The 25,624-nt window shown below is 41.5% G+C and overlaps 1 protein-coding gene across 1 annotated transcript; it reads left to right on the top strand.

Annotated features, from left to right (window-relative positions):
• Positions 1-1,029: 1,029 nt before the first annotated feature.
• RUBCNL (RUN and cysteine rich domain containing beclin 1 interacting protein like) lies at positions 1,030-25,206 on the top strand. The gene is made up of 16 exons (XM_017815173.1): positions 1,030-1,109; positions 1,709-1,817; positions 3,783-3,891; positions 7,178-7,846; positions 12,089-12,174; positions 15,277-15,484; positions 16,365-16,469; positions 18,526-18,568; positions 18,924-19,056; positions 19,478-19,623; positions 20,418-20,482; positions 21,480-21,718; positions 22,468-22,529; positions 23,799-23,952; positions 24,066-24,156; positions 24,630-25,206. Exons 2-16 carry the CDS (start codon positions 1,746-1,748, stop codon positions 24,740-24,742), a joined length of 2,295 nt encoding a protein of 764 aa, XP_017670662.1. The 5' UTR covers positions 1,030-1,109; positions 1,709-1,745; the 3' UTR covers positions 24,743-25,206.
• Positions 25,207-25,624: the final 418 nt, after the last annotated feature.

Below are 25,624 nucleotides of genomic sequence, written 5' to 3'. Positions count from 1 at the left end.
GTCATCATCTCTGCTTAAAAAGGGAGGCAATTACTTCAGAGCATCTGAAAGCCCCACTTACAGCTGCAGCAGTTTTGTATTCTATTTATTGCTTCAACCTATTTCTGCATGGTAGCATCTGGACTCTACCTCCTTTCTACTTCCTCATGGTTTGCAATTTCCTAAGTTCCTGCACATATTTTTTGCATTTTATGGACAATCAGCAATTTTTTAGCTCCACAAATACAGCTCAGCATTCCTTCACTTTATTTTTAGCCCAAACTGGCTACTAGGAACTACAGTTGCTAGTTTTGAGCCTGCTAAGGCAGCTGACTCATGGAGTAGATGGCTCAATTCCTTTCCAAAAGCTCAGTGAGAATGGACCTGTCATTTCTAATATAACAGTTGATTGCAAATCCTCAGATAAAGCTGATTCTTGAGGTGTGTCTATTCGTGTTGCCCATTGGCCTCAGCAGGCCCCACCGACTGAGAAAACATCCTCCATTCACCCTCAATTGACTTGTCTTGGGTTTGTTTAGTTTTAGACTATAATAAAATAGACATTCCATTTGGAAAGGACCTATGACAATCCTCTAGTCCAACTGCCTAACTGCACGTTGATAAAGGCATTGTCCAAATGGCTCTTAAACACAGCCTTAGGGCATCGACCATCTCTCTAGGAAGCCCGCTCAGGAAAAAAAAAATGCTTTCCAGTGTCCAGTGTAAACTTCAGGAACAGCTTTGAACCATTCCCACGCATCCTGTCGCTGGGTACCAAGAAGAAGAATTACACTCCCTCCCTCTCCACTTCCCCTCCTCGGGAAGTTGCAGAGAGCAACGAGATCACCCCTCAGCCTCCTTTTCTCCAAACCAGACTAGAGCAGAACTCAGCGCCGCCCTTCGAATATACTCTTTGTTGTTTAGATTTGTTCGGAGTTGTTTTGTTTGGGCTCCGCCTCGGGAGGGAGGGCAGACAGAGAGAGGGAGGGAGGGTAGGCGGGCCGGCGGGCCGAGGGTGGGAGGGACGGCGAGCGGGCAGGCGGGGGCGGTGGCGGTGGCATCGGCAGCATCGGCGCAGTGCCTCGGCATTTCCTCGGAGGGCAGCAGGGAGCCGGGCGCCGCGGCTGCAGGTGGGAGCGGGAGCCCGGGAATGGGGAGCCGGGGACGGACGGACGGGCTGTCGGTGCCTTGCGGGGAGCATGGCGTGTCTGGTTGGGGCCGCGGGATGTTTCGGTGTCTCCCTCTGGATGAAGCGCTGCCCAGAGCGGTGCGGCAGGCTGAGCCCTCCCGTGCGTGCCGGGGACAACGCCAGGTTGTTTCCATCACCGGTGCCTTGCCCTGCCCGGCACCGGGGGCGGGGGGAGCAGCCTCTGCTGCGGAGCCGGAGCACGGGGGCTTCGCTGCTGCCCAGCCGGCTCCTTCTCTTCTTCCTTTTGCAGCCAGTTGCGGGGTACTACAGATCACTAGCTTCGTCTTATGCATGTGGTAGGCGTTCCTGTTACGTTGTTTAAAAAAAACCGCAGAAAACAACAAATCTCCAAACCTCTAAGTTAGGCCTTTTTTAGCACATTTCCATTGTTGCTGAGCTCTGCTTTTCGGTAAGCTCATAAGCTTGCCAAGTCAAGACGGAAAACAGTTCGGAATATTAACTGTGGAGTCTGCAAAACAGATAGATGGAGAACCGCGGATAACGTGGTGGTGACTGTAATGATTTCTCTATTACTTCCAGGTACTTAACAGCTCCAAAAAATGAAAGCTCTCCCATCATGTCTCTCCATGCAGTAGCCCTCGCCAGCTACAGCAGACCAGAAGTCTTCAAGCACCCCTGCTCTGAAAAGGTGAGGCAAGGGAGCTCTCAGTGGTGGCTCAGTGTGCTCGTTGGCTGGGGGGGACTCGTTTCAAAAACTAGCTTTCAGTTGTCAGTGGTTGTAGTAAATACTTTATTTTTGAAATGCTGGAGGTTTCATTACAGACTTAACTTGGGAAATACTGTCCCAGTATCGAGGGGGGAAAGGCTGACTTCTTTTATGCTATGAAGTTGTGTGGTAATTGTTTGATAACTAAGGGCGATCACTCCCAATGTTGTTCAAATTGTAATATCATGAAAGTAAATGGAAATATTTTATCTGAATTCACAGAACACTTGTTGCATCTGATAAGACCGAAGACATGTGAGGGTTGTTTAAAAAGAGATAAAAATCTTAGAACTTAACTGTCTTAATAGTTATGTTTACTGATAAAGTACTCCCATTTACGCTGGTATCAGGCAGTTGGGATACTTGCATCCTAAGAGGTAGAGTCTGTTAATTGCTGATATTGATAACAATTTTTTTAACTTAATAGAAGTAATTAAAAATAGTTTCTACTTTATTCAGTAATATTGACAATATGTTGTGTATAAAGCATGCTTACATGCTGGTTTCTCAAAAGAAGGGGAAGAACACCATTGGATACTGAAAAGAGTATTTTTCTAAGCACTGGCATAATCAAATGCTAAATATTTTAAATTCAGCATACTGTTTTTGACCTGAAACGTTATTCTTCAGTTAAAAGAGAATTTCTATGTGGGTTTTAATTTCTTCTGCTTTCTGTGGGTCTGAGGAGTATCTGGATGAGATCTGCACTCTGAGTCACCTCACTTTTCCATGTAGGGAGTGTAAAGGTCAAGGAAACAGGGCAGCAAAGAACAGCACACCTTTAACTCCCTTTTCACGGGGTGCAGAGGAGGGTGACAGGAATCCTGGGGATGCCTTTATATGGAGACTTCTCACTGCTGTGGGGAGAAGGCACGAGATACTCCTTGCTGAAGTGCCTTTTAATAATGCGCATGTCAGAGCAGGGCATCCCTTTGATTTCCCAGGTTTCTGTGATGTGCTCTTAAGGACCCTGACATACTTGAGGTAGTGGATGGGGAGAAGGCAAATGTATGGCCCTCACAAGGAATTTGTGAGCTTATGGAGGAAACATTTTGCTTTGCTGTGTGCATCTTACTCCTTTGTTGGAATTAGCTCCTCAGTATCTGCACTAAACTGCTTCCCTGATTCAGTTTGCAGTGGTTTGACAATATGGTAAATCCAGCTTTGGTGGTAAAAATACTGAATTGGAAGCATCACGACTGCAGAAAGTGAAGTGCTGATCTGGTACAAACCTGTTCAGTCAGTTCAAAGTTTTGGTCAGCTTATACTGACCAAATAAAACCAGGCTGTATGCCAGGTTGAGTATTATTTATCTGTGATGCTTCTTTTTGCTGGGTCAGCCACCTTGCTGATGTGAACCACACGCAGTGTATTCTATCACATTAGATGACATGACCACGCTTCCTCCCAGTTTTTAGAGCTGGGACATCAAGTAGCACGTGGATCGGGTGTTCATGGAGTTGGGGCCTCATAGATTTAGCTTATACCTTGTATACATCTAAATAGTCCCATGCTTCCAGATACAGAGTGGTGGTTCCTTCAGTTCTTTTCTACTTCATTGCTGTTGTTTTGGCAGATACACAGACTTCCAATTGGGCATTTTGTCTTATACATGTGTTTAATCCTCCTACTGTGGAGAGTTTCTTTTGGTCACCTGCCTTCTGGAGTGAAATGAGAGATGCAGAGCTGAGATGCCAGCGCTCTTCAGACAGTGCATGCTTCTGGGGAGATTGTCAGACAGCCAGAAATGTAGGGAGTGGTTAGGTGACTGTCGGCAGGCATCAGAACAGTGTTCTTCCTGCTGGGATGAGCGTGAGACCGAGATTATCATTAGCAGAGTGCTGTTGTTTTATAACGAAATTGTCTGCCTCTGTGTTCTTGTTCTAGTTAAACCACGAAAGCCTAAAAGTGGCTTTCACTGAGTCAGCGTGTTCTTCAAATCCCTCAGCGAGGATTAGCTGCCTTGCTCCAACACCTCAAATCTCCGTTCTCTCAGGTATGCCAGCCAGTTAGTTCTAAAATGCCTCCCTGGGGGGAGTTTTGCTGGTGCTTGTGGTGGTAACAAAAGCTATCAGTGTTTGGGTGTACTAAACAACTATAGTCTGACTGAAGAGCGTTGCTTGTTTATTGGCTTTGAGGGTTGTACAATGTCAAAATATATTATACAATTTGAAAGTATGAGTACTTTTTGTCTTTTAAATGGCAGTCTCGCCATTTTACTTACATTGACATTTTGTGTGCTCATGAGTAAAATACTTGAACTGTTCAGATGATCTGTGGAAGGTTAACTTCTTGTTCATTCAGGAAATAGTTTCTCAGATTTTAACAGATTATTATAATTACATGAGTATCAGTTACAAAACTGATTTTGAGATTTTTTTTTTAATTGGAACTAACTTATTTCTGATAGTACCTTAAAATAGGGTGTTTGGGTTCGATTTTTTTTTTATTTCTTGTTTGGTTGGTTTAGTTTTTTGTTTGTTTTGTTTCTGTGGGGTTGGGTTTTTTTTTAAGATTCGCAGAACAGAAGAACAAATTAAATTTTTAAAACTTGTTCTTTTTTCTCTTATAATCCACTGAGAACTAGGATTTAGCGGATTTAGTCAGCGTGGTTGTATGATTAGTACTAGAAATGTACCATGATGCTAGAGAAGTGGAGATGACAAAGGAGGAAAGGGGATGGAAAGACTGCTGGAGTGGCTTTGTGATAGGAGAGCAGAGCAGAAGAATTGAAGACAGTTTCGGGATTGAGCACACCCTCAGCTTGTTTGCAAATGACACCAAGCTGTGTGGTGTGGTCAACAGGAAGGGAAGGGATGCCATCCAGAGAGACCTTGGCAGACTTGAGGGGTGGGCCTGTGCTGACCTCATGAAGGTTGAGGATGACCAAGTTTAAGGTCCTGCATCTGGGTTGGGGCAATCACGAGCACAAATACAGGCTGGGCAGAGAATGGTTTGAGAGCAGCCCCGAGGAGAAATACTTGAGATGTTGGTTGATGAGAAGCTCAGTATGACCCAGCAGCGTGCGTTTGCAGCCCAGAAACCCAACTGTATCCTGAGCTACATCAAAAGCAGCGTGGCCAGCAGGGCAAGGGAGGTGATTCTGCCCCACTGCTCTTGTAAGACCCCAACTGGAGTACTGCATCCAGCTCTTGGGGCCAACAACATAAGAAGAACTTGGATCTGTTGGGGCAAGTCCAGAGTAGACCATGAAAATGTTCAGAGGGTGGGAGCACCTCTCCTATGAAGACAGGCTGGGAGGGTTGGGGCTGTTCAGCCTGGAGAAGAGAAGGCTCCAGAGAAACCTTCTAGCTACCTTCCAGTACCTAAAGGGGGCCAACAAGAATGTTGGAGAGGGACAATAGCATGTAGTGACAGAAGGGGAAATAGTTGTAAACTGGAAGGGTAGATTTAGATTACATATTAGGAAGTAATTCTTTACTAGGGAATTGGTGAGGCACTGCATTAGGTTGCCCAGAGAAGTTGTGGATGACCCATCCTTGGAAGGTCAGCTTGGATGGGCTTTGAGCAACCTGGTCTAGTGGAAGGTATCCCTGCCGATGGCAGAGGGGTTGCAACTAGGTGATCTTTCAGTTCCTTTTCAACCCATACAATTCGATGATTTTTTTTTTTTTTCTAACACTAAATGTTTTGTTTTGCATGGAAAAGATGTTTGCAGTCCAAGTTAGGGTATTTGTGTGCAATTGAAATGTTAATAATTACCAAAATAGCTTTCTTTACCTGAAAAGATTGAAATATGTTTGCTTGAAAGTCAGCTAGTTTTAATTTTCCCTTTCCTGCCCTTATACTGCCATAGCTGGCTACATTGGCAAGGTATTTCTTTGCAGATGCAGCCAGTAAAATGCACAGTTTTGCTGCTATTTCTGCAAGAGATCTGTCCTAAGTGGCAGGTGACTGATCCCAGTTACTGACATGCTCTTCAGCTGTTTTTGATCTGACTTTACTAGGATAGCTTTGCTAACAGCTCTCACACTCTAGCTTATACGTGATGTTCTCAATTTTTTCAGCTTTTTCTTGTTGAGGACTGGTCTTTATATAGACTTGCTATTCCAAAGTATGTGAGGGGTTTTTGTTTTGGTTTTGATTCCTTAATTTGTAAACTTTCTTATGTTGTTTGAGTGCATGCTGGCTTCCAGGTGAGTGACTGGTGCAGAAGTTTACTGTTTTCTGTTGAGATATGTTCAAGGAGAGCAACCTCTGGACAAAGTCTGCAGTCTACAAGACTTGGTGCTTTTTTCACCAGCAGTGTTTAACATTCCTTGTGGTCCTAGCTAGGAGTTCTTTGTCCTGGAAATTATTCTTCTTGATTGTATCTATTCTTAGAATTTTACAACCACTTATCTTACCCAAAGGAGACAGTTGTTAACTTCATTGTGTTGATACGGTCAGTGGTTCCTTCTTGAACGTAGACCTCGTGTCTAATCTCTCAATTACTTGGATTATGGCAGTTCCTTTGAGACGTTTTTCTTCACGGTACAGGACTTCAGCTTATTCTTCAACAGCAGTGTGTTGAAGAATAACACAGTTGCAGTGTGTGCTTCTGTGCCCTGCTAATGTTGCCATATCTGCCACTAAAAGCAGTTTTTCAGTTTTCTGTTGAACTACAGTTTTGCAGTGGATCACACAGGATCTTGGCAGGCAGTGTTTTTGATTCCTTCAGAGGCATTGTAATGAACTTGTGACAGAGTTAAGATTTTTATGGGTTCATGTAAATGTTGCCACCCCTATAAATAATGGACTGAAGGTTACTTTAGCCATTTCCTCATGAGAAAGAGTGTCTGAATGAACTGAAACACACAAGCACTTGACTTTTTATTATCCTGTGACTAAGGGTATTTTTTTTTCTTTTTGCTCTATTGATCCTCCATCTGTGTTGCTATAATTTAATCTTCTGTTTTACTGGCAATAGGACCAGTACCTGTATCAGTAACTGTGCCTCATCCTGTTTTGTAGAACAGTGATGTTTTTGAGCATGCTGACAATCAGTCACCATTAAAGTCTTAGCTAATTGTGTTTGGCTAACAGCAGAATACTTTACTGTTGCTTTATTGCCTAGCCTTATCAATGACAGAATTGCTTCTCATGTACAGAAAGCAAGAGCTTTCTTGTAGGAAGAGGCAGCACTAGGTGAATTCATCTCTTTCCTGTCTTCTTGCCTGTGTCAAAAATAATTTTATTCACGTGCATTTTATTCACATTGTATCTTAAGCTTTTCTTAGGACTGTTTCTTAACCTTTTGGTTTCTTCCTTTTTCTGAACAGATGAATCTTCAAGGCCAGCAGTGATTGGACATGCTGGAAGTTTTGGATCATATCCAAACAATGCTGAAGCTATCAAAGACATTCTCATGTCTGTTTTAAATGCATCTGGTTTGAAGCCCTCTTTGGTGCTGGAGCAGAACACAATGCAGGGAGCAGAGCATCTGGACAGTGATATGGAGCAGTGGGAAGAAAGCAGTGCTGGGGATAGCCACGATGACAGCGACAGCGATTCTGCACATCGCAACACTGCCTGTACACAAACAGACATTCGGTTTACAAGGCACCGGGCGTGTTGGAACAACACAGACTCTGATTCCTCCAAACCTTTGCTGGATACTTTTTTTTGTCCTCGTTTCTCTGACGGAGATCCCGCTGCGTCCTCCTTGAATGGTTTCACTCTTTCGGACGTGTCCCCTCTGAAGCAGGACTGCTTTACCCAGGTGACGTTAACAGGAGGCACTGTCACATCGGCTGTTGTGCATTCTGGAAAAGAATGTTATACTTCCCCTGAAAGAGACTTGACTTCGACAAGGTTTCTTTCCAGTTCAACTGTTGGTAAGCCAGCAGATCTAGTGCAATACCCTGATGCCTTGGAGCCTGTGCCCGTCAGCAACAGTGACAGCAGTTCTCCCAGTGGCCTTCCCCAGTCAGAGCCAGTCAATCCAACAGGTAACTTTGCAAGTGCATTTTTGTTGTAAGATTTTTGCACTAGGAAAGACAACTGTAATTGAAGTGGGCCTTGCTTATGGTGATTGCAAATTAGACAAATGCTGTCATTCAAAATAGGAGAGAGAGGAGAAAGAAAAAGCTTAAAAAACAAGGAGAATCAGAAGGTTGAACTTGGTAAAACAGGAGACTCTCATGCTTGTGGTAGGCATCTCTCGTGATGCAGAAATGCATCTGTAATATGCAACTGTTGGTAAAATGTAAAAATTGCTGAGCTGTGAGCAATGTAGAACATGCACTGGATGGGCTTTCTACCAACTTTGTCTTGTCTTCACTGTTACCCTTCTCCGAATAGCAGAGAGCATGAATCGGGGCACTGGGTAGTGATTTACTGGTGTGCGTGGGCTCCCTGAGTCATCTTGTGTTTGACGTTAGCTGGAGGAGAGGGAGTCCTTGGATTCTGGGCTTTTGGAGGCAGGGCATTAACATCCATTCTTGTTATGACTAAATAGGCTTGTGCCAGAGTGGGACTGTTTTTCCTTTTCCCCTTTCCAAGTGCACCTGAGGTCTTAGACACACAAACCCCCAGCCAAGACAGAAGAGGATCTTTTTACGCATCACCAGTTTCCAACCGTACGGATATCCTGTGTGTTGTCTGTGAAGAGACACCAGCTGAGGGCTGCTGGCAGAGGGTGCCCCCTGAGCAGAGTGTCTTCTGTCCCTGTAGTGTCAGGGGGCTCAGGGCAGCACAGGCCTGTAAGGAGCTGTTCAGTGGGAATTTTCGGTACATGCCCCAGAGATGGATGGGGGAGCAGCTGGTTTGGCCGTGAGTGAGGCACTGAAACAGGTTCTCTGAGGTAGTTGTGGATACCCTGTCCCTGGCAGTATTCAAGGCCAGGTTGGAGGGGTTCCTGAGCAACCTGATCTAGTGTGTGGCATCCCTGCCCATGGCAGGGGGTTGGAACTACATAATCTTTAAAGTCCATTCCAACCCAAACCATTCTATGATTCTATGATGACAGACATTGAGTCTCAGAAAGATGCTGCAGTTGAGGCCTGATTTTTCTACTGGAATAAAAGCAAACAGCAGGTAGTTCTCATCCTGCCTTTCTGTTAGAAATAAACATGACAGAAGCTAGCATTTGTTTTTTTTGTTTCTGTTTTGGTTTTTTTCTTCTCCCTTTGGTCAGTAGTAGTCCTAGACTGGAACTGTTCCTGATCCTTCCTAGCTATTCACCCAGAGCTCCTCCAAGGTCTCAAGTTGACAGCCAGAACTCAAACAGGAACGTGCCATTGCAGGACTGGGAGCTCTTAATAATTACACCTTTGTCATCCAGGATAGGCTGTCGTCAACAGTTAGGATGGTGACGATTATGGTTGTTTCCTTCTGCTGGGTGTTTTGTTGGCTCAGTGCCTTCGAGAAGTGCCCGTCAGAGAGAAGGAAACCGCACCCAGCAGTTTGGGCTGGCTGCAGCCAGTCACGCGGGTTTGGGTAGCTGGGTCTGGAAAACACAGCCCAGGCTCTCGGGGTCAGCGGGGACTGCGAGGCACGTGTATAAGAACAAATAAATTGTGCGTGACTCGATCTTCTGGCACGAGTCGGACGTGCCACAAGCTTGTGTTGGGTTAGTAGCACTGCTGGCTCTCCAGAAAGCAAAGGGAGGAATGTGGCAGCCAAGTGACTGAAAAAGTAGCATCCTTGATTTTACTAAAAATACGAGTAAAGGATCCTGTTAGACACTGCATAATGTGGTGGGCTTTCTCTGCTTTAGACTCTGGCCTGTTCTGTACAAAGTGAAAACTTCTGCATTTCATCGTTCCTTGTTGCTATGAGGATATGAAAAGCAGATAGCAAAATGAAGAAACAAAATGCCTAATTTGAAGGAAGGAATTATGCAATAGCATTTCCTGACTTACTATCCTTTCTATTGCTATCTCAGAGGTGGTTTCTCACAGGAGAATTGGTGACAGATGCACAAGGTGTAAGAAAATTACATAATATAACTTAAATCAGAATAAATAATTTTTTTTCGGTGGGGTTTAATGTTTTTGTTTAGTGAGATTTTTCTGCTGGTCCTAGATTTCTGTTAGGCCTTGTTCATATGTTTAAGGGCCATTCTCTTGTGGCCCCACGCAACCTTCTGGAAAGGCTCTGCCATTGTTAATGAAGAGTTTGTGACTGAGTTTGCTGTTTTCTGGGGGCTTTGTTGTGGCTGATGTGTCACTGACAGTTCACAGGGCTTGTTCTTGCTTTTGACCTCTGTGTACATCAAGGTCACTTCCTTCTTTGGCTCTTTAGGGCTCTTTCCTCAGCCCCAGCAGCTTCCAGGCAATAATGTTCAGGAGCACAACGGCAACCTGATAATTTTTCTGCATCAGAGCCAGCTTCCTTCCTGTCCTTCTTCTCACTTAACATTCTTTTTGCTTTAAGACGCAAATGGGATGCAAGAGGTGAGAAAAAGAGAAAGCTCCCATTAGATTTCAAAATTACATTTAGGATGAATTGTACCTTATATTTGAAAGAGAAAGGAATAATTTTCTCATTTCCTTATTTCTGCTTATTAGTTTTAGTTCAGAGAGAGTAGTGTTTGTTATCTTAACAGATGAGAATGCAGGCTTTTATCAACCTGTAGAGCTTTTAGCATTGCTTATCCAGTAAGATGAATAATCAAGTAGGTATGAAAATAGCCTAATTAGGCCATTAAATCTGTTTTGAAAAGTCATATTGACAGGCTTTTCATTTTTCCTTCATGGTATACACAATGGAGGTATTAATAATTCTGTACAAAAACGCTACATTGCTACGCTCAAGCACAGTATTGACTTTTCTGCCTGATGTCATCAATGCTCAGGGCAGCATAACATGGTTTCTATAAATAAGGCATTATAAATAATCTAAACTAGGCCTGAGAGTCAGTGCCCCTTAGTTGTAGAAAAAGTTTTTATAAACTGCGATCATATCTTGTGGGACCTCTTTAGCCTTTCTGTGAATTTTAAACAAATTTAAAAATGACATTTTTTTTTAAATAAAAAGCCTTTGATTAAGCCATACTATCTGCAAAGGCTTTAAATACTGTGTGTGGTGGCCATTTACTTACAGTCTATTTTATCCTGAAAACATCACGAGAATGAAAGAGAAATTACTTGAGTTTAAGGTGAAAGAAGAGGTAGTAAACACCTGCCAGTGTCAGTTGTTTTCTTTAGTATCTCATTAGTGTGTACATTCATAGACATTATATATAATCTTTATCATCTTTCCAGTAAACTTCTTGTAGCAGTGGCTGTGAGTGCTTTGAAAACAATTCATAGAATCATTGAATACACTCAGTTGGAATCATGAGGATCATCGAGTCTAACTCTTGGCCCTGCTCAGGACACTCCAAGAACCTCATCGTGTGCCTGAGAGTGTTTTCCAAATGCTTCTGAGGGCATGATCTCACACCTTCAGTTTTCTGGGAAAGAATATTAAAACTATACGTATATTTACATATAAAAAGCAATCCATGGTTCATCTATAAAAAACCTGATGTGCGCTCTGCTGCATAGTGAAAAGTTCTTATTGGGGAAAAAGAGATTAATTTTGTTTCATATGCTCAACCATACTCATCAGTGAATGCCAGGAGAAGAAAACTGCTATTCTGGAAAGCAGGGAGTACTGTGGCTAATGTACTTATTACTATGCAGTATGGGTTGCATTTGGAAACTGGAGAGAGATTTTCTTGGGGTATGGAAACATAACGACAAAGTGTTTTCTAAACTTGCTGTAGTCACGGCAGTGATACAGGGAATCTTTTAAGGCTGATGCATCTCTCTGCATGCCCAGACAGCAGTGAGATTTCTTTTTGTTCCAGGAATTGTGAACAAGAAGAACGCAGTGTCAGCTGGCTGTGTTGCCAGCTGCAGAGCATCACTGTAAACCCAGCCTCATGTTCTGCCTGTGGTTGTCCCCGGCAGCTTAGGCTGTAGCTGAGAGAGGACTGGTGTGGGAGTGCAGTGCTGTCACTGCATGACGTTTAAACTACGTTTCTCTGATAGTTGATGCTTATGCTTCAGGTTGCCAAAGTAGTTTAAATGCCAGTGTGTCCCTCACATTTCTCTCCTCTTTAACTTCCACCACAACTTCCAACCCCAGCAGTGTTCTGTTTGGGAAAGAAAGTTTGCTTTGCTTTCTGGAAGTCACTCTGCACACATCCTGGGAGCTGCAGAGAAAGAAATAACTAATAAAAGTTCTTGTTATACCCACAGGTTCTACTTCTCCTTTGAACATAAGTGCTATACCCTTGAATCGTTCGTTGCAGGACATCTGCATGCTTCCAGAGGATGTGGAGAAGGTGAGGACAACAAATACTATCATCATAATGTTTTTTCCATTTTGTAGTGGGAAAACCAAATGACAAGAGGTGTTTCTCAATAAAAGAACTTCCTGATAGATGTACTAATCTTTACAAATACTGTATTTTCCCTCTTCTTACCCTCTGTGGGTGAACTTAAAAACATAACATGACTATTTTATAATCTATTTTCTACTCTAAATCCCCTTAATTAAACATTTTAATTATTTTAAAATAATGAAATTATTTAGGAACACTGTACATTTCCACTTTTCATTCCATTATTTTCCTGCACACCTCTTGAGAAAAATAGGATTACTCTAGTAACTTTAAAGTTATATTACAATATGTTGCGTAGAATTTGTTGCAGCTATGTGCATATGGATGGGATTTGCCTTGTGCTTTTACTGTCAGAAGATGGGAGAAGCTGGGGTTTTTTTTTGTGTCTGCTTATGATGATCATGTGAGATTGCTGTCAAAGAGTTACAGTATGAATAACAAGCACAATAACTCAAAAAACTGCAGTAATTTAAGAAGTTTCTCATGGTTTCTAATAACGGGGCCCAAACAGTCTTAAGTGTGTTGACAGAGAGGCAGTCCACTCAAGCTTATAAACAGAGCTAAAGAGGAGGAGATAATGCTGTCACACGTCACTCTCTGTGCTAAATATTATTCTTTCCTAACAGTGGGAAAAGAGAGGTTAATGAATTGCAACAAGTAGGACTTAATACAAAAGAGCTTTAAAAATGTGCCTAGAAAAGGAGATTTTTTTGTTGGACTGTGGATGTGCAAGTGGTCCCATGTCCTGGGCCCAGGAAGTAATCATCTTTGTACACAGCACTGGTTTCACTGGAGTGACAAGTTCTGCTTTTGGTTTGAAGCTCTCAGCATCCTTAAGGTGCATTTCAAACAAAAAACCTCGACCCACTAAATCACATGCCAAAACCCAACAAACTTGTGAATTAGGTTTTCATGTGCTTTTTTATAAAAGGTGTTTCAGAAAGGAGACAAGGTTTCTGTCTATAATGTGGGAACGAGAACAAAAGTAATTTGCTTTCAGTCACCAGGAGACCAGTGATTAGATATCTGGATTAGAAACTACAGTCTGACAAGTATTGAGTGAGTCAAGATCATATCAGCTACTACTACTGTGCAGGGGACTGGGGCCTGATGTGATTACAGGTTAAAAGATAGTAAGAGCTCAGTCCAAATGAGCTCCAAATGCTGCCTTTATAAAAAACAGAACAGAAAAAACCCAAACAAGCAAAAATACTTCTAGGTTGTTAAATAATTTATTTGAACTTTAGGACTGAAAACTAAGGTACGTGTGGTGTCTGCAAGTCCGAGAGTCATAGTCAAGTTGTAGTTGTGAGCCAGGAAGGAAATGGGCCAGATAATCTTAGAGGGACTTTCCGTTGATGTTAGTGGGGGAGAACAGAAATGAGAAGGTTGGTGTGTCACAGCTGAGTTGGGACTGCTACCTAGGATGAGGGAGATATCAGTAGGCAAAGATGAAAGTTGATAGTCATGCTGAGCACAGGAGTCCTTGTATTCTGTTCCAGCTTTTTGCAATGTAGCTCTCTCTTACACTTGTAATTGCTTTTATCAGCAGGACTGATAGGCTGATAGGGCTGTGCTCAGCCCCTAACTTGAGACTTTTTGAATCTTCAAAGTAGGAGATATCTCCCAAAAGGAAGAAAAGCTGTTTAATTATTTCTTTTCTAATGTAGCAAACTCCTGGACTCCTGAAGTTCATTGAAAGTTGTCTCTGGAGAAACTGTATACCACGCAAGTGATTTTAATCAGTGTTAGGGAAAAGATAAAAGTCTTTTTAAACGCCTACAGGGACTTGATGGGGGCTCTCTAATGTTGAAACTAATCTTGTCTAAATGTATTTATCTGTGAGCAATAAGAAAACTGCTGTCTGCTGTGCTCCTTGAGATTTAGCTATTTCTAAACACTGATGTCTTTCATCATGCTTCCCATACAAGTTGAGGGTACGTCATAAATACTGATGTCAAGTGGTACAATTTTCTGAACATAAGCCACTTTTATAAAGCTTTAATTATTCTGCACTCAGAATCTCTAGCCTTAGATATTGCCATAACGTTTTAGACATAAGTTTAGGTTTGCATAATGCAGTTGAGGGGAGAGAGGGAGAGTATTCTGGGCATCTCTTGGTTTACGCCCATGTGTCTGAGTGCACCTGTCTCTCCATGATGCATCCACTTTTGAGCTGAGGCTGGTTTGGGGAGCTGTGCCCATGCCAGTAGCAGTAGCACAGGTGGGGCTGGTGTTAACCCACAGGAAGCAAACGATACAACAGTGACATTGGGACAGGGAGCCCCGGGTTTGTCTCGATGTCTCAGTGATCTGTTTTCCTAGAGAATGGGTGAGCCGGGCAGGCAAGATGACAAGGGACATTCTACAGTGAAACTTTGAAACAGCTACCTTTTGTTGAAGGCAGTATGAAGCCCAAGGGAGCCAGGTTTCCATTTACCCTTATCACAGACTTTCTATGTAACGTTGAGTTGACCATGTAAGCTATCTCACTGCACATTCCCTACTTCACTGCCTCAACTCTAACCCATGAAAGCATTTTACTAGCTCTTGTACTATCCACTGCCTGAAGATCTGCAGTCCCTCCAAAACTTGCCACTTCTGGCCCCCTCCAAGCTAGCATGTGTGCAAAACTGCTTGTGCACCTTTACTGGAAATTAAATCATATTAAATAGGTTACATGGATGCACACTTGCATACTAAATAATGCAGTGTAACTAGAAGACTGTGCTCCTAAAATCCATACATATTCATCAGTTAGTCATGTAATGAAGTTTATTTTTATCTAATAGATGGGTAAGATAAAAGTAAATTGTATGTTTTAATCAAGGGTGAGACAATTATCTGGGCAGTTGACTTTTGCGTGTTGTCTCTGAATTTCCCTTGGGGTGGTTTTTTTATGTGTTTAAATGAAAGGTGAGATAGGTTTGCATTTTTATTTACAGAGTTGAAAAAGTGCAGGGAGAGAGTATATATTTCAGTTCATCTTAAGTAAATATCAAATATGCTGGGTAGTAATGAGCATTCCATTCTTGTGTCCAGGAAAACGCACACTTCTTTGTTGCAGATATGATTATAGCATCACTAGAAAAAATGAAATGTAATATCTTAAGTCAACAAGCAGAGTCCTGGGGTGTGGAAGAAACAAGTGGATCAGATGGCAGCTATCACACTGATTCGGAGTTAAATTCTTACCCTGAAGTAAAGAAGTCTGATTCTTCTGTTGCCTCTTCAGACAGTGGTTATGAAGGCAAGTTACTTAGTCTAGAACGTAACCTTGTCTGAAAGCCTTTGCTGTTTGTTTTAGTGCAAGACAATACTAAATTAATTGGGGCACTGCATGAAATCAAATCCTCTGTTCCCTTCTCTCTGGAGAGCTGTACCCCTCAAGGATCATTATACCACAAGTGTTTTTCCTGTGGGTCAAATACTTCCTTTTGAATGCTCACATCTGTGTTTTATTTATTGTAATTAACTTATTTTATACATTTAAAAGAAAATATAAGGTTCAAGTGCTACATACCAAGCATGACTCTCCAAAAAGAGTGCCTGTAGTTGGCTAATTTTCTTTCTGCTTAAATCCTTTTTTTTTTTTAAGGATTTGCAGCCTGGCTTTTTAAATCTATGCTTGCTTCTGCAGTATGCAGATCAGGCTATGCAATTAGTTTGTATGAAACTGCCCAGAGTATTCATTCACATATAGTTTGAGGCAAATAATAAATGCTCCTGGCACTGTAATGCTTGAGTCAGCACACACATTTTTTTAAGTAGATTTTAGTTGCTTGAGTAATACAGCTCTTAGTGATGGATCATAAGTCTCAAGTCTAAATGTCGTAACTTCTGTGGAAAAATGAATGGTGTGCTTGCATGTGAGAAGGGGAGAGACCACTGATAATATAAAAGATTTTGGTCTATCACTTGAAGCTTCTTGCTGAGAAACTGAAGGATATACTGTATGACAGACTCCCAAGAGTTGGCTTTCTCTGTGTATGTGTAGAAATAAATAATTAAAATTGCTCCATAAATACAGTCTGTGTGCTAAAGTTTTGTTAAGTGATGAAAAATGTAAATATAATTTTAGATACTTATATGCTGGAAAAGTTTAACTAACTTATCTTTTTTCTGGACAGGCTGTGCTTTGCTGCCTGTCAGCTCCCCAGTGCATCTACCATCACATCATGAGGTTACCAGATTTTGTTGCCACAGTGACTCAGAGGATGAATATGTAATTATCGGTAAGACTTTAAAATTAAAACTGCAAAAACAGATATATTGTTCAGCTGAATCTATTCCATTGCTTGGGAATTCCATCGACTTTCTAGAGGTTATTGCAGGAGAAATAACATGAGAAAATGGAAACAATGATGTATGCATGGTTCCTTATTAAAACATATGCAGAAATACCAGACTGGTGCAGGATTTCCTTTCTAGAAAAGAATATCTTTGCTGATTTGAGAGTGTGGCGGGCTGGCCCTGACTGGATACCAACTGACCACCAAACCACTGTGTCACTCCCCCCCCTCCACTAGAAAGGGGACAGAAAATACAAGGAAAGGCTTGTAGGTCAAGATCAGGACAAGGAGAGATCACTCACCAATTACTGTCACAGGCGAAATAGAGTCACCTTGGGGAAATTAGTTTTATTGCCAATCAAATCAGAGTAGGGTAACGAGAAATAAAACCAAATTTCAAAGTACCTCCCCCCCCTCCTCCTAAGATAAACTTAACTCCCTATTTCTCTACCTCCTGGGGCTTCCCACGGGTCCTGCCAGGAGCCTGCTACAGCATGGGCTTCCCTCTGGGTCACAGCCTCCTTCAGACATCCATCTGCCCCAGAGTGGGCTCCTCCACAGGCTGCAGGTGGGTCTCTGCTCCCCCATGGACTTCATGGGCTGCAGGGACACAGCTGCCTCACCATGGGCTGCACCATGGGCTGCAGGGGAATCTCTGCTCTAGCTCCTGGAGCACCTCCTGCCCTTCCTTCTTCACTGACTTTGGTGTCTGCAGAACTGTTCCTCTCATGTTGTCACACATCTCTGCAGTTGCAACTGTGCAGGTTTTTTTCCCCCCATCTTAACTCTTATGTCTAGAGATGCTACCACTATGGCTCATGGGCTCAGGCTTGTCCAGCAGTGGGTTCATCTTGGAGCTGGCTGGCATTGGCTCTGTCAGACACAGGGGAAACATCTGGCAGCTTCTCACAGAAGCCATCCCAGTAGCCCCCCTCTACCAAAATTTTGCCATGCAAACCCAACACAGGGACTGAAGTTATGACTAAGGATTAAACCCAAGGAATATAGGTGAGAAAAATGTGAAACTGGCACAGCCTCAGCCACTCTCTCTCAGTTCAAGAGAATTTAGGATATGATCATTTCCTGATTAAACAGATTGATTAGGTTTTAGGCAGCCCTCCCTCTGCTTCAGGACTAGAGCAGAATGTCTCTGTTCCCTTATCATCACATGTTTTGCTTCTCATCAGAACATCCTGATTTTTCTTTGGTTAGCTTCTGGGTTTAACACATACAGAAACAGAAACCCTTAAAAGAGCCTGCACAACATTTAACCTCTGTTTTATTTTTTCCTGATAAAAAGTAGGGGTTTTATTGCTCTCTTTGGTTTTAGAGATTTATTTTTTCACCTCTTCTTTCCCTGATCAAAGAATGAAGAACTAGCTCTCAAAACTCCATTCCTAGTAGCAAGTGCTACTTAGAGATGTATGAATGGGAAAACATTTGTCTTGAGAGCAATAAGAATGGCCAAAAGTAATGCTACCAATACCTTGTTGGTATAAGCATATTGTGTGTATAAACATAATGAAGAAGTGTGTGCTTTAATTCCATTCATCTCACCTGTTACTAACTTGTTTATAGCATTAGCTGGTAAGTTTGTGATCAGTGTCTCCAAGTATCTGTCAGTGTCCAAGAAAATTAGTGTGCACTCTCTTGGCTCTGTATATTATTACTTACCTCAAGGCTGGACCTTGACCAGCAGGCACTTCCTGTCCTTAGGACTTCTGCTCTTGAAGGGAAGCTGATGGTGATATTAGGATGTGTAGGTGTTAGGGAGTCTTCTTCATTTACAGATGTCAGAGATATGCAGAGGAGATAAGACTCCTTATGCCTGTTTTACAGCTAGGATTGAGGCTATTTCCTGCATCCAGCAGGGGTGTTGTAAAGATGAATATATTTGAAACTGGCTCTGTGGTAATACAGACGGTAGATGTAAAACAGTGCTGAGTAACAGAAGCTTTGTTTCTTAGATGGCTTGATAATGTTTTCTCCTTTACCACAGAACTTGAAGACCTTGAAAATCTGTCTGTCACTCCAGATAAAAGGTGTGTATCTCNTACAAACCTGGTGGCACTATGTTTTCTGCTGGAGCAGCTTTCTGGTGGTTTTTCTGGCTGGGGCAGAGAAAGGTGTGGGAGTGGTAAAGTTGGTCCTTCCAAAGAAGGGGAAGGAATGCTGCTTGACAGCAAATGTCTCTGGTGCTTGGCTTAGCAGAGTGTTTCTCTTGTCCCTGAGTCTTGCTGGAGGGTGGTGTCTGTGGCTCTTCAAGGGCCTGGGTGTATCAAAGAAAGAGGGTAGAAATGACGGGATGGGAGCAAACTTTTCAGGGATGTAGAAGAGGCACTGGAGATGCTGATGACATGCTGCTATTTTTCACTAACTGTATTCCTTAACTTTCAGATCATCTTTTGAACCAGGCAGCAATTCTGCTGAAGCAACAGCCCAGGAGTTGTGCAGAGCTTTCAGAAAATACTGGTTGCAGACAGACTCTGTAGTTCAGCTGTCTGGTTGCCTGAGCTCATCTAAGCAGAGAGTGAGTCTGATCTGAAAACAACAAGCTCTTTATTCAGTTCCCCAAATAATCATTTTCTCACTGCAGCTGCTTCACTGCTAGCAAAAGGGGGAAGCTAAATTAAAAAAAAAAAACAAAAACCAAAACCCAAACAAATATAGATGAGTGCTTACAGTTTATTGCTTCACTTTAGATAAATTTTTAGAAAATGTCTCCTTTCTTCAGCAATTTTCAATATATTTAAGACGTGGAGTTGTGAACAATCAGAATGTGCTTTCTTCTGAGACTGATATGAGGGAGTTTAACTAAGGGTGGACTACATGCAGGTGAAAACTGAGCTTTAAAATCCTGGAGTATAAAGGGAGATAAACATCTCCCATAGCATTTAACGTATGTCCAGCTGATGGACCTTTTGTGTTCACAAGTTTATCTTTCCTAATAGTCTGTGCTGAAAGAAGAGATTCCAAGAGAACTTGAGTCCAGTTTGAATCTGGCTGAAGAAATAAAGATCATATCCAAATTAAGAGGATCTTCTGGCTGGTCCCCACCAAGATCGCAGATTATATTTAATATTCATCCTTCAGTCAAGTAAGTTTTGAGGGATCTGAGCATTGTCATTTGGTATAGCAGGGGGGAAGTTGATGGAAGGAGCTTGGGTGACTAAGGGATCCTAAGGTTAGAGCTAGTGCATGGTACAACCTTCTGCAGTATCTGTCACCAGCCTCAATAGAAAGCAGATACCATCTTTTTCTCTCTGTTGGCATGTCCTGATTAACATGGCATGTGCACTTCTGCATGTGATAATGTGCATACCGTTTGATGTTAGAGTGGCAGCATACTTAGATGGCTCCTAAAAATTTCATTTTATGACACTACCTGAAGAATATTCTTGACTTTCCCCACTTTCCTGCTAATATTTTATGGATAGTAGGTTTTCAGAAAGTGGGGAGAAAAACAGGTCATTTTTGGGGAAATTGCTGTCTCACTCTGCATGAAGTGCTGTAAAGTGCACACAGAAGGCAAACTGGCTAATCCTTGTGTTGCTGCAGGTTTGTTTGCTTTTTCAGTTGCAGATATGGACTTTCCCCTCTCCTAACCACTTGATACTGATGCCATCTTAAGAAATGTAAAATAATTTAATTCTTTCAGCAAGCTGTATTTGATTATATATTCTCCACAGAAGAGCATAGGGAGTCTCCCACTAAAATAATAATCTGCATCTCCTTACAGAACCCCCCTTCTTCATGTGGAGGAGTAGGACTCAGCTCCTAAGTTGGGGCATTTTCATTGGTGCCAGTGTAGCTCTTTTGTACTTTGGAAGAAAGTTAACTAAAACTGTATTTTGAATGCTGAAAGGTCTAACTGTTTGGCTCTGTACACAGGAGAGATGCAGTGGTGGCTGCTCAAAACTTCACGTGTGTTGGTTGCGGAACCCCGATAGAAAGCAGTAAGTATTACCAAAAGCAGAAAAAAAACTCTACTAAGCGCATTACTAGTAATCAGACCATAATTGTACCACAACTGTAAAATTATCTGAGCTAGAAGAAAAATCTCATTGTTGGATGTGCCTGCAATAGTAAAACAGACAGTGGGATCTTTCCAGTGTCTGGAGTTTCTCATTGTGGACAGAATACAATACTTGATAGATGTCCTTCTCATGCACAATAAAAATTCATGACAGTCAACAACAAAACAGGAAAAACTGTTAAAAAAATCAAGCTTCCACACTGGAAAGCGCTGGTTTTACATCTTCCAATTGTTTCTTTCAATAATTCTTTCTCTGTGCCAGAGACTTTATGCAGGCTTATGGAATGTGTGGCTTTGCTCTTTTGGGGTGTCTTTTTAATTTTCTACTTGTGATACTTTGTGAGAACTGGTCAAAAGCACAATTATTTACAGATCTGACAAACAGACCTTACCTAAGAAATCTTTGAAGTGGCGACCAAGACTTGTTCTGGGTCAGCTCACAAGAGCAGCATTTGGCCTGTAAAGTATCAACAATCTATGGCAGCACATTAATTCAAGCAAGTCTGAGATGCTGTAATAGCTGGGAAAAACCCGCAAAACTCTTTATATGAAAAACTATTATACAAATGTGACTCCAATATTGGTGGCAGTTTTTTGTTCTGTATTTCATCATGTGTCTCTTTTGTGGGTAAAGCAACAATAGCTTCTTTAAGATCTCATGGTGATAGTTATAATCAGTTCAACAAATGTGGAAACGAGGAAAGCTTTCTGTTCTAATGCAAAGTTCGGAGCTTGTGCATGTGCTTACCACAATAGTAAAATACCCTACTTTAAAAAAATCCCTTTCCCCTTGCTCCAGTAGATTGGAGTTATTAAGACAGAATAGGCATACAAACAAGAGGTATGTCCCATAAAATTTCTAAATCTAAATCTCCCATTTTAGAAATAGTCACAATTTAATTCCTGTCTACTTGCAGAATATATCAGGAGACTCCGCTATTGTGACTACCTGGGAAAATACTTTTGTGACTGCTGCCACAGCTATGCCCAGTCTTCTATTCCTGCCCGAATACTTTCAAAATGGGACTTCAAAAAATACTATGTATGCAACTTCTCCAAACACCTACTGGACAGCATATGGCAGCAACCAATTTTCAATGTGTCCTGTATTAACAAAGCCCTCTACACAAAAAGTAAAGAAATGGACAGAGTGAGGGTAAGTGCAGCCTTTTTTTATTAGGAATTTATGGGTCAGAGACTTTTGGGAAAAACTCCTTAGGGCAGGATGTCCGTTGCTCTGTATGTATGTGTGAAGGAGGAGAGTTGGTTTCTCTTGCTTGTCCCATCACTGCTTCTGGGACTTGTTCTCCTTAACCTCAGATGAAGATTATGCCAGAGGTCTGTCGTCTTGTCTTTGAGAAGTGTCTCCTTATTGGTTTGCAGTTTCAGTTCATGAAGGCGAGTTGGGCTCCAACAGTAAATATTTACCTCTACCTAGTTTTCAGCTGTTGCGAAGTTCTGAAAGTTTTGAATGACTCCTTAATTTTGTGGGCCATTGGAAAAAACACCTTTGGCTCATCTGAGGGCTGTACCTCCTACAGCTTGAGGAAGGGTGTTCTACTGAATATTACAAGTAGCCATGTGCTCCGTTCTTGGCTGAGGAGACACTTACCTGTTCTTACACAGGTTTGGGTCTAGCATCTTGATGTGCAGACATGGAGTCATTTGTAGCATTAGGACTTGCTTACTTGTTGAGAAGTAAAAACAGCCTTTGCCTGCCTTGGTTTTCTGTGCATTAGAAAATCCAGTTGTTTAATTCTGTGCTAAATGTGAAGTTCCTATTTTTAGGTATGGTTTGATGTAGTTGCAAGGGTTGCTGACTCAATGGTGTTTCTCATTTATGAATATATAAATGCAATTGCTTTTAATTTAAAAATTGATTGTCTTTTCTCCTTCATCTTTTAGGAGGCCCAAGAACAGCTTTTTCACTTGAAAAAGCTTTTGAAAACCTGCAGGTTTGGTGAAAGGTATGGACCGTGATTGTGCGTGAAAAATAGCTTAGTAAAATGTGCATGAGGTGCTTATAGAGCCTTCTTCTCTAGCGACATTAGAGTCCAGTTTAAAATAACTTAATGTGATCAATAGAGAAAATTCTAATAACAAAGTTGCCTTCTATTGCACTGCAGATATTGAGTGAAGTACAGGTTTTATGTAGTAGCTTTCTGTTTCTTGTGGCCAAAGACATTTGGTTTTAGATGTTGAATGATTTTAATTTGGTGTATGTTTTTTTCCTGCTCCATCTCTCTTAAGTTCTCACTCATTCTTAAAAGGTCAAAGATACTTATCTCTCTGAGAATATTTATCTTTAAAAAAAAAATTAGATTTTTTTAAAGTTAACAGATGTGTTCCTCGAGGGTTTAAACATTTCTTCCAAGACTCTGTCATAATGCTAAATTCAGTTTTTTCTATAAACTTATTCAAATGAAAGTAGTAACCAAAAGCAATAAAGACCAAAACATGACCTTGCTTGTTGCTGCAAATTAAAGATTTGTGGTGTTCACCTTCCCAAACTATGGGCTTAACTAATATGTAGACATGTGAGTAATAAGACCTTCACTGCAGAATTGCTGACCTTTTTAAAAACAGACTTAAGCAAAATAAGCTTTGTAAGTAGGTTCTGTTCTCTCTTTGATATAAGCCTCTTTTATGCATCAATTATGTGTTAGTCACCAAAATTAAGAAGAAATGTATTTTTATGTCTCTCTTCTGATCAACCACCTGTGATTCCATTATAGAAATAAGCATTAGAATTCTCACTGTACCTATATCTACATCAGTGGTATTTTAAAAGCAGGAGCTGTATTTTCAGTGTTCACCCACTCAGTACAAGCACAGTTTCACCCAGTGGTGACCTACATAGGATAAAACTCATCAAGTTTCTCTTTGCAAAAGAAAATAAATAAGCCTAGCTTATTGTATTAGATACTATATGGGATTTTACCTACTGTTCCTGAGGTAGGAGAGAACCCTTTACACGTTATTTAAGAATTGCTGGGATAACTGTGTATGGCAACTCCAGTGCCTGAGGAAGGCACATTTAAAACAGACAGTTTATTCTAAATCCCAAACCCCAGTTTTTGTTAAAGTGATCTCAGATAGGGAGGGGAGGTAGGATTTAGCATGAACTTGCCTTGTATAACTCCTGTGTGACCAGAGAAGTGAAAGAGGCTTATTCTTGAAATATACTTGAAAAACAACTTTTTGTAGCTTGAATTGGGTTCCATTTCTCTTTACAGTGTACTGAAAGAATTTGAACAGGTCCCCAGCCATCTGACAGATGGGCTGCATCTCTTCTCACTGGATGATTTAGTGAAGATCAAACGAGGGCAGTTACTGCCCCTTCTTAAAGATATTCTGAAGAGCTCTATCTCCCATGTAGATGGCTGTGAGGTAAGGAAAAGCTTTTAATGTCCTTGCAGCTGCTAGTATGAGGAATATCCCTGCTGCCATTCCCATATAATTTTTTCTTAGATTTAAATTCAACCCTTTTGCTGTCGTTGTAGCTCTGTCAAGCGAAGGGGTTTATCTGTGAATTCTGTCAGAGCGCAGACCTGCTCTTTCCGTATCAGACTGCCAAATGTAAAAGGTGCACAGGTATGTTCCAGAGTTAATGTTTTTACTTTCTTCCTTGGCGGAATTTTGGTGCATAAAACTGTTTGGACTTATTTTAAACTTTGAGAACTAGCTTCACTAAAAGCATGTATATTTGAAAACGTGGATGTGGATTTGGAAACCGTGGACAGCATGTATCTTTGAAAATCAGCCTCTGGCAGCTGTTTTGCATCAGTGAATTCAGAGAGCAAGACCAGGGATTTGCCTGAACATGATTATGCCCCCGGGGGTAGGCTATTATTTTGGGTCTGGGCATGAGAGAGAGCTGTTTTATCAGATCTTGCCCACATTCATTGTAAATTGTTGCAGTGGTGGTTGTTGTCCTGGCCTTGCACTGCTTCTGTTTACTTTTGTGCTTGTATGTATTTGATAGAACATCATTCAAGGAACACAGCTATTGTTTAATTTTTTTTTTATTTTTTTTTCCCTGAATGCTATTCTGTATGTATAAACAGAGTGCAAAACATGCTTTCACAAAGCATGCTTCAGATCCGGAGGCTGCCCCAGATGTCTGCGGATCTCAGCTCGGAGGACACTTTCAGAAACTCCGTCACTGGTACTTCAGTGAAACTGAATTCCTCTGACTGCTGACTTCAGAAGATGCTCAAAGCCAAATCTTCAAATGCATGACTAAAAACTAAATAATGTTGTTTTAGACATTACTGTTTTTAATGCATGTCTCCTTTATGGGGGGGGGGAGAAGGCTGAACAAAAACCAAACAACAACTTTAATATCCTCATTGAAAACTCACTCGAAAGGAATTTCATCCTAACTGGTGACAGAAAGACTGGATGTTAATTCTGTGGGCAGCCTTTTGTTGCTATGTTTTGTCTTTGTATGTAAGATTTTTAATATTATATTTTTTTCATAGAAAAATGGTTCATCTCTGTAATTCTGCAGATAATGTATAGATAGTAAATGAGCATTTGAAATCGTTATCTGTGTCAGATTTTGGAAATGGGGAAAAAGTGGTAATGTACAAAATCATTCTCTGAAAAGCTCTACAATAAATAGAAAAGGCTTGTCTACAAGTTTTAGGCAGATGCTGATCTGGAATTGTTATGGCAAACACTTAATGTGAACCAGTGGATTTTAAGCTTCTTTTAAACAGATCTATTCAACAGCTTGTGGTGGGTTGACCTTGGCCTACTGCTAGGTGTTCACTCAGCTGCTCTCTCACCCCCATTCCTCCAGAGGACAGAGGGAGAAAACAAGATGGAAGAGCTCACAGGTCAGGATACAGACAGGGATATCACTTACCAACTACTGTCATGGGTGAAACAGACTTGAATTGGGGAAAATTAAATTTATTAGCAATTAGAAATTGAGTAAGGTGGTGAAAAGCAAAGATTAGAACAGTAATTTTCCCCTACCTCACCCACCCATTTTTCCAGGTTCAACTTCTCTTCTTCACTCCCAACTCTTCTACCTTATCCCCTGTCCCAAATG

Source organism: Lepidothrix coronata, unplaced genomic scaffold, assembly GCF_001604755.1.
Source record: "Lepidothrix coronata isolate B3197 unplaced genomic scaffold, Lepidothrix_coronata-1.0 Scaffold48, whole genome shotgun sequence".
Lineage (NCBI taxonomy): Eukaryota > Metazoa > Chordata > Aves > Passeriformes > Pipridae > Lepidothrix > Lepidothrix coronata.
Note: the sequence above shows the minus strand (reverse complement) of the source record. Positions and strands in the feature narration are given on the sequence as shown.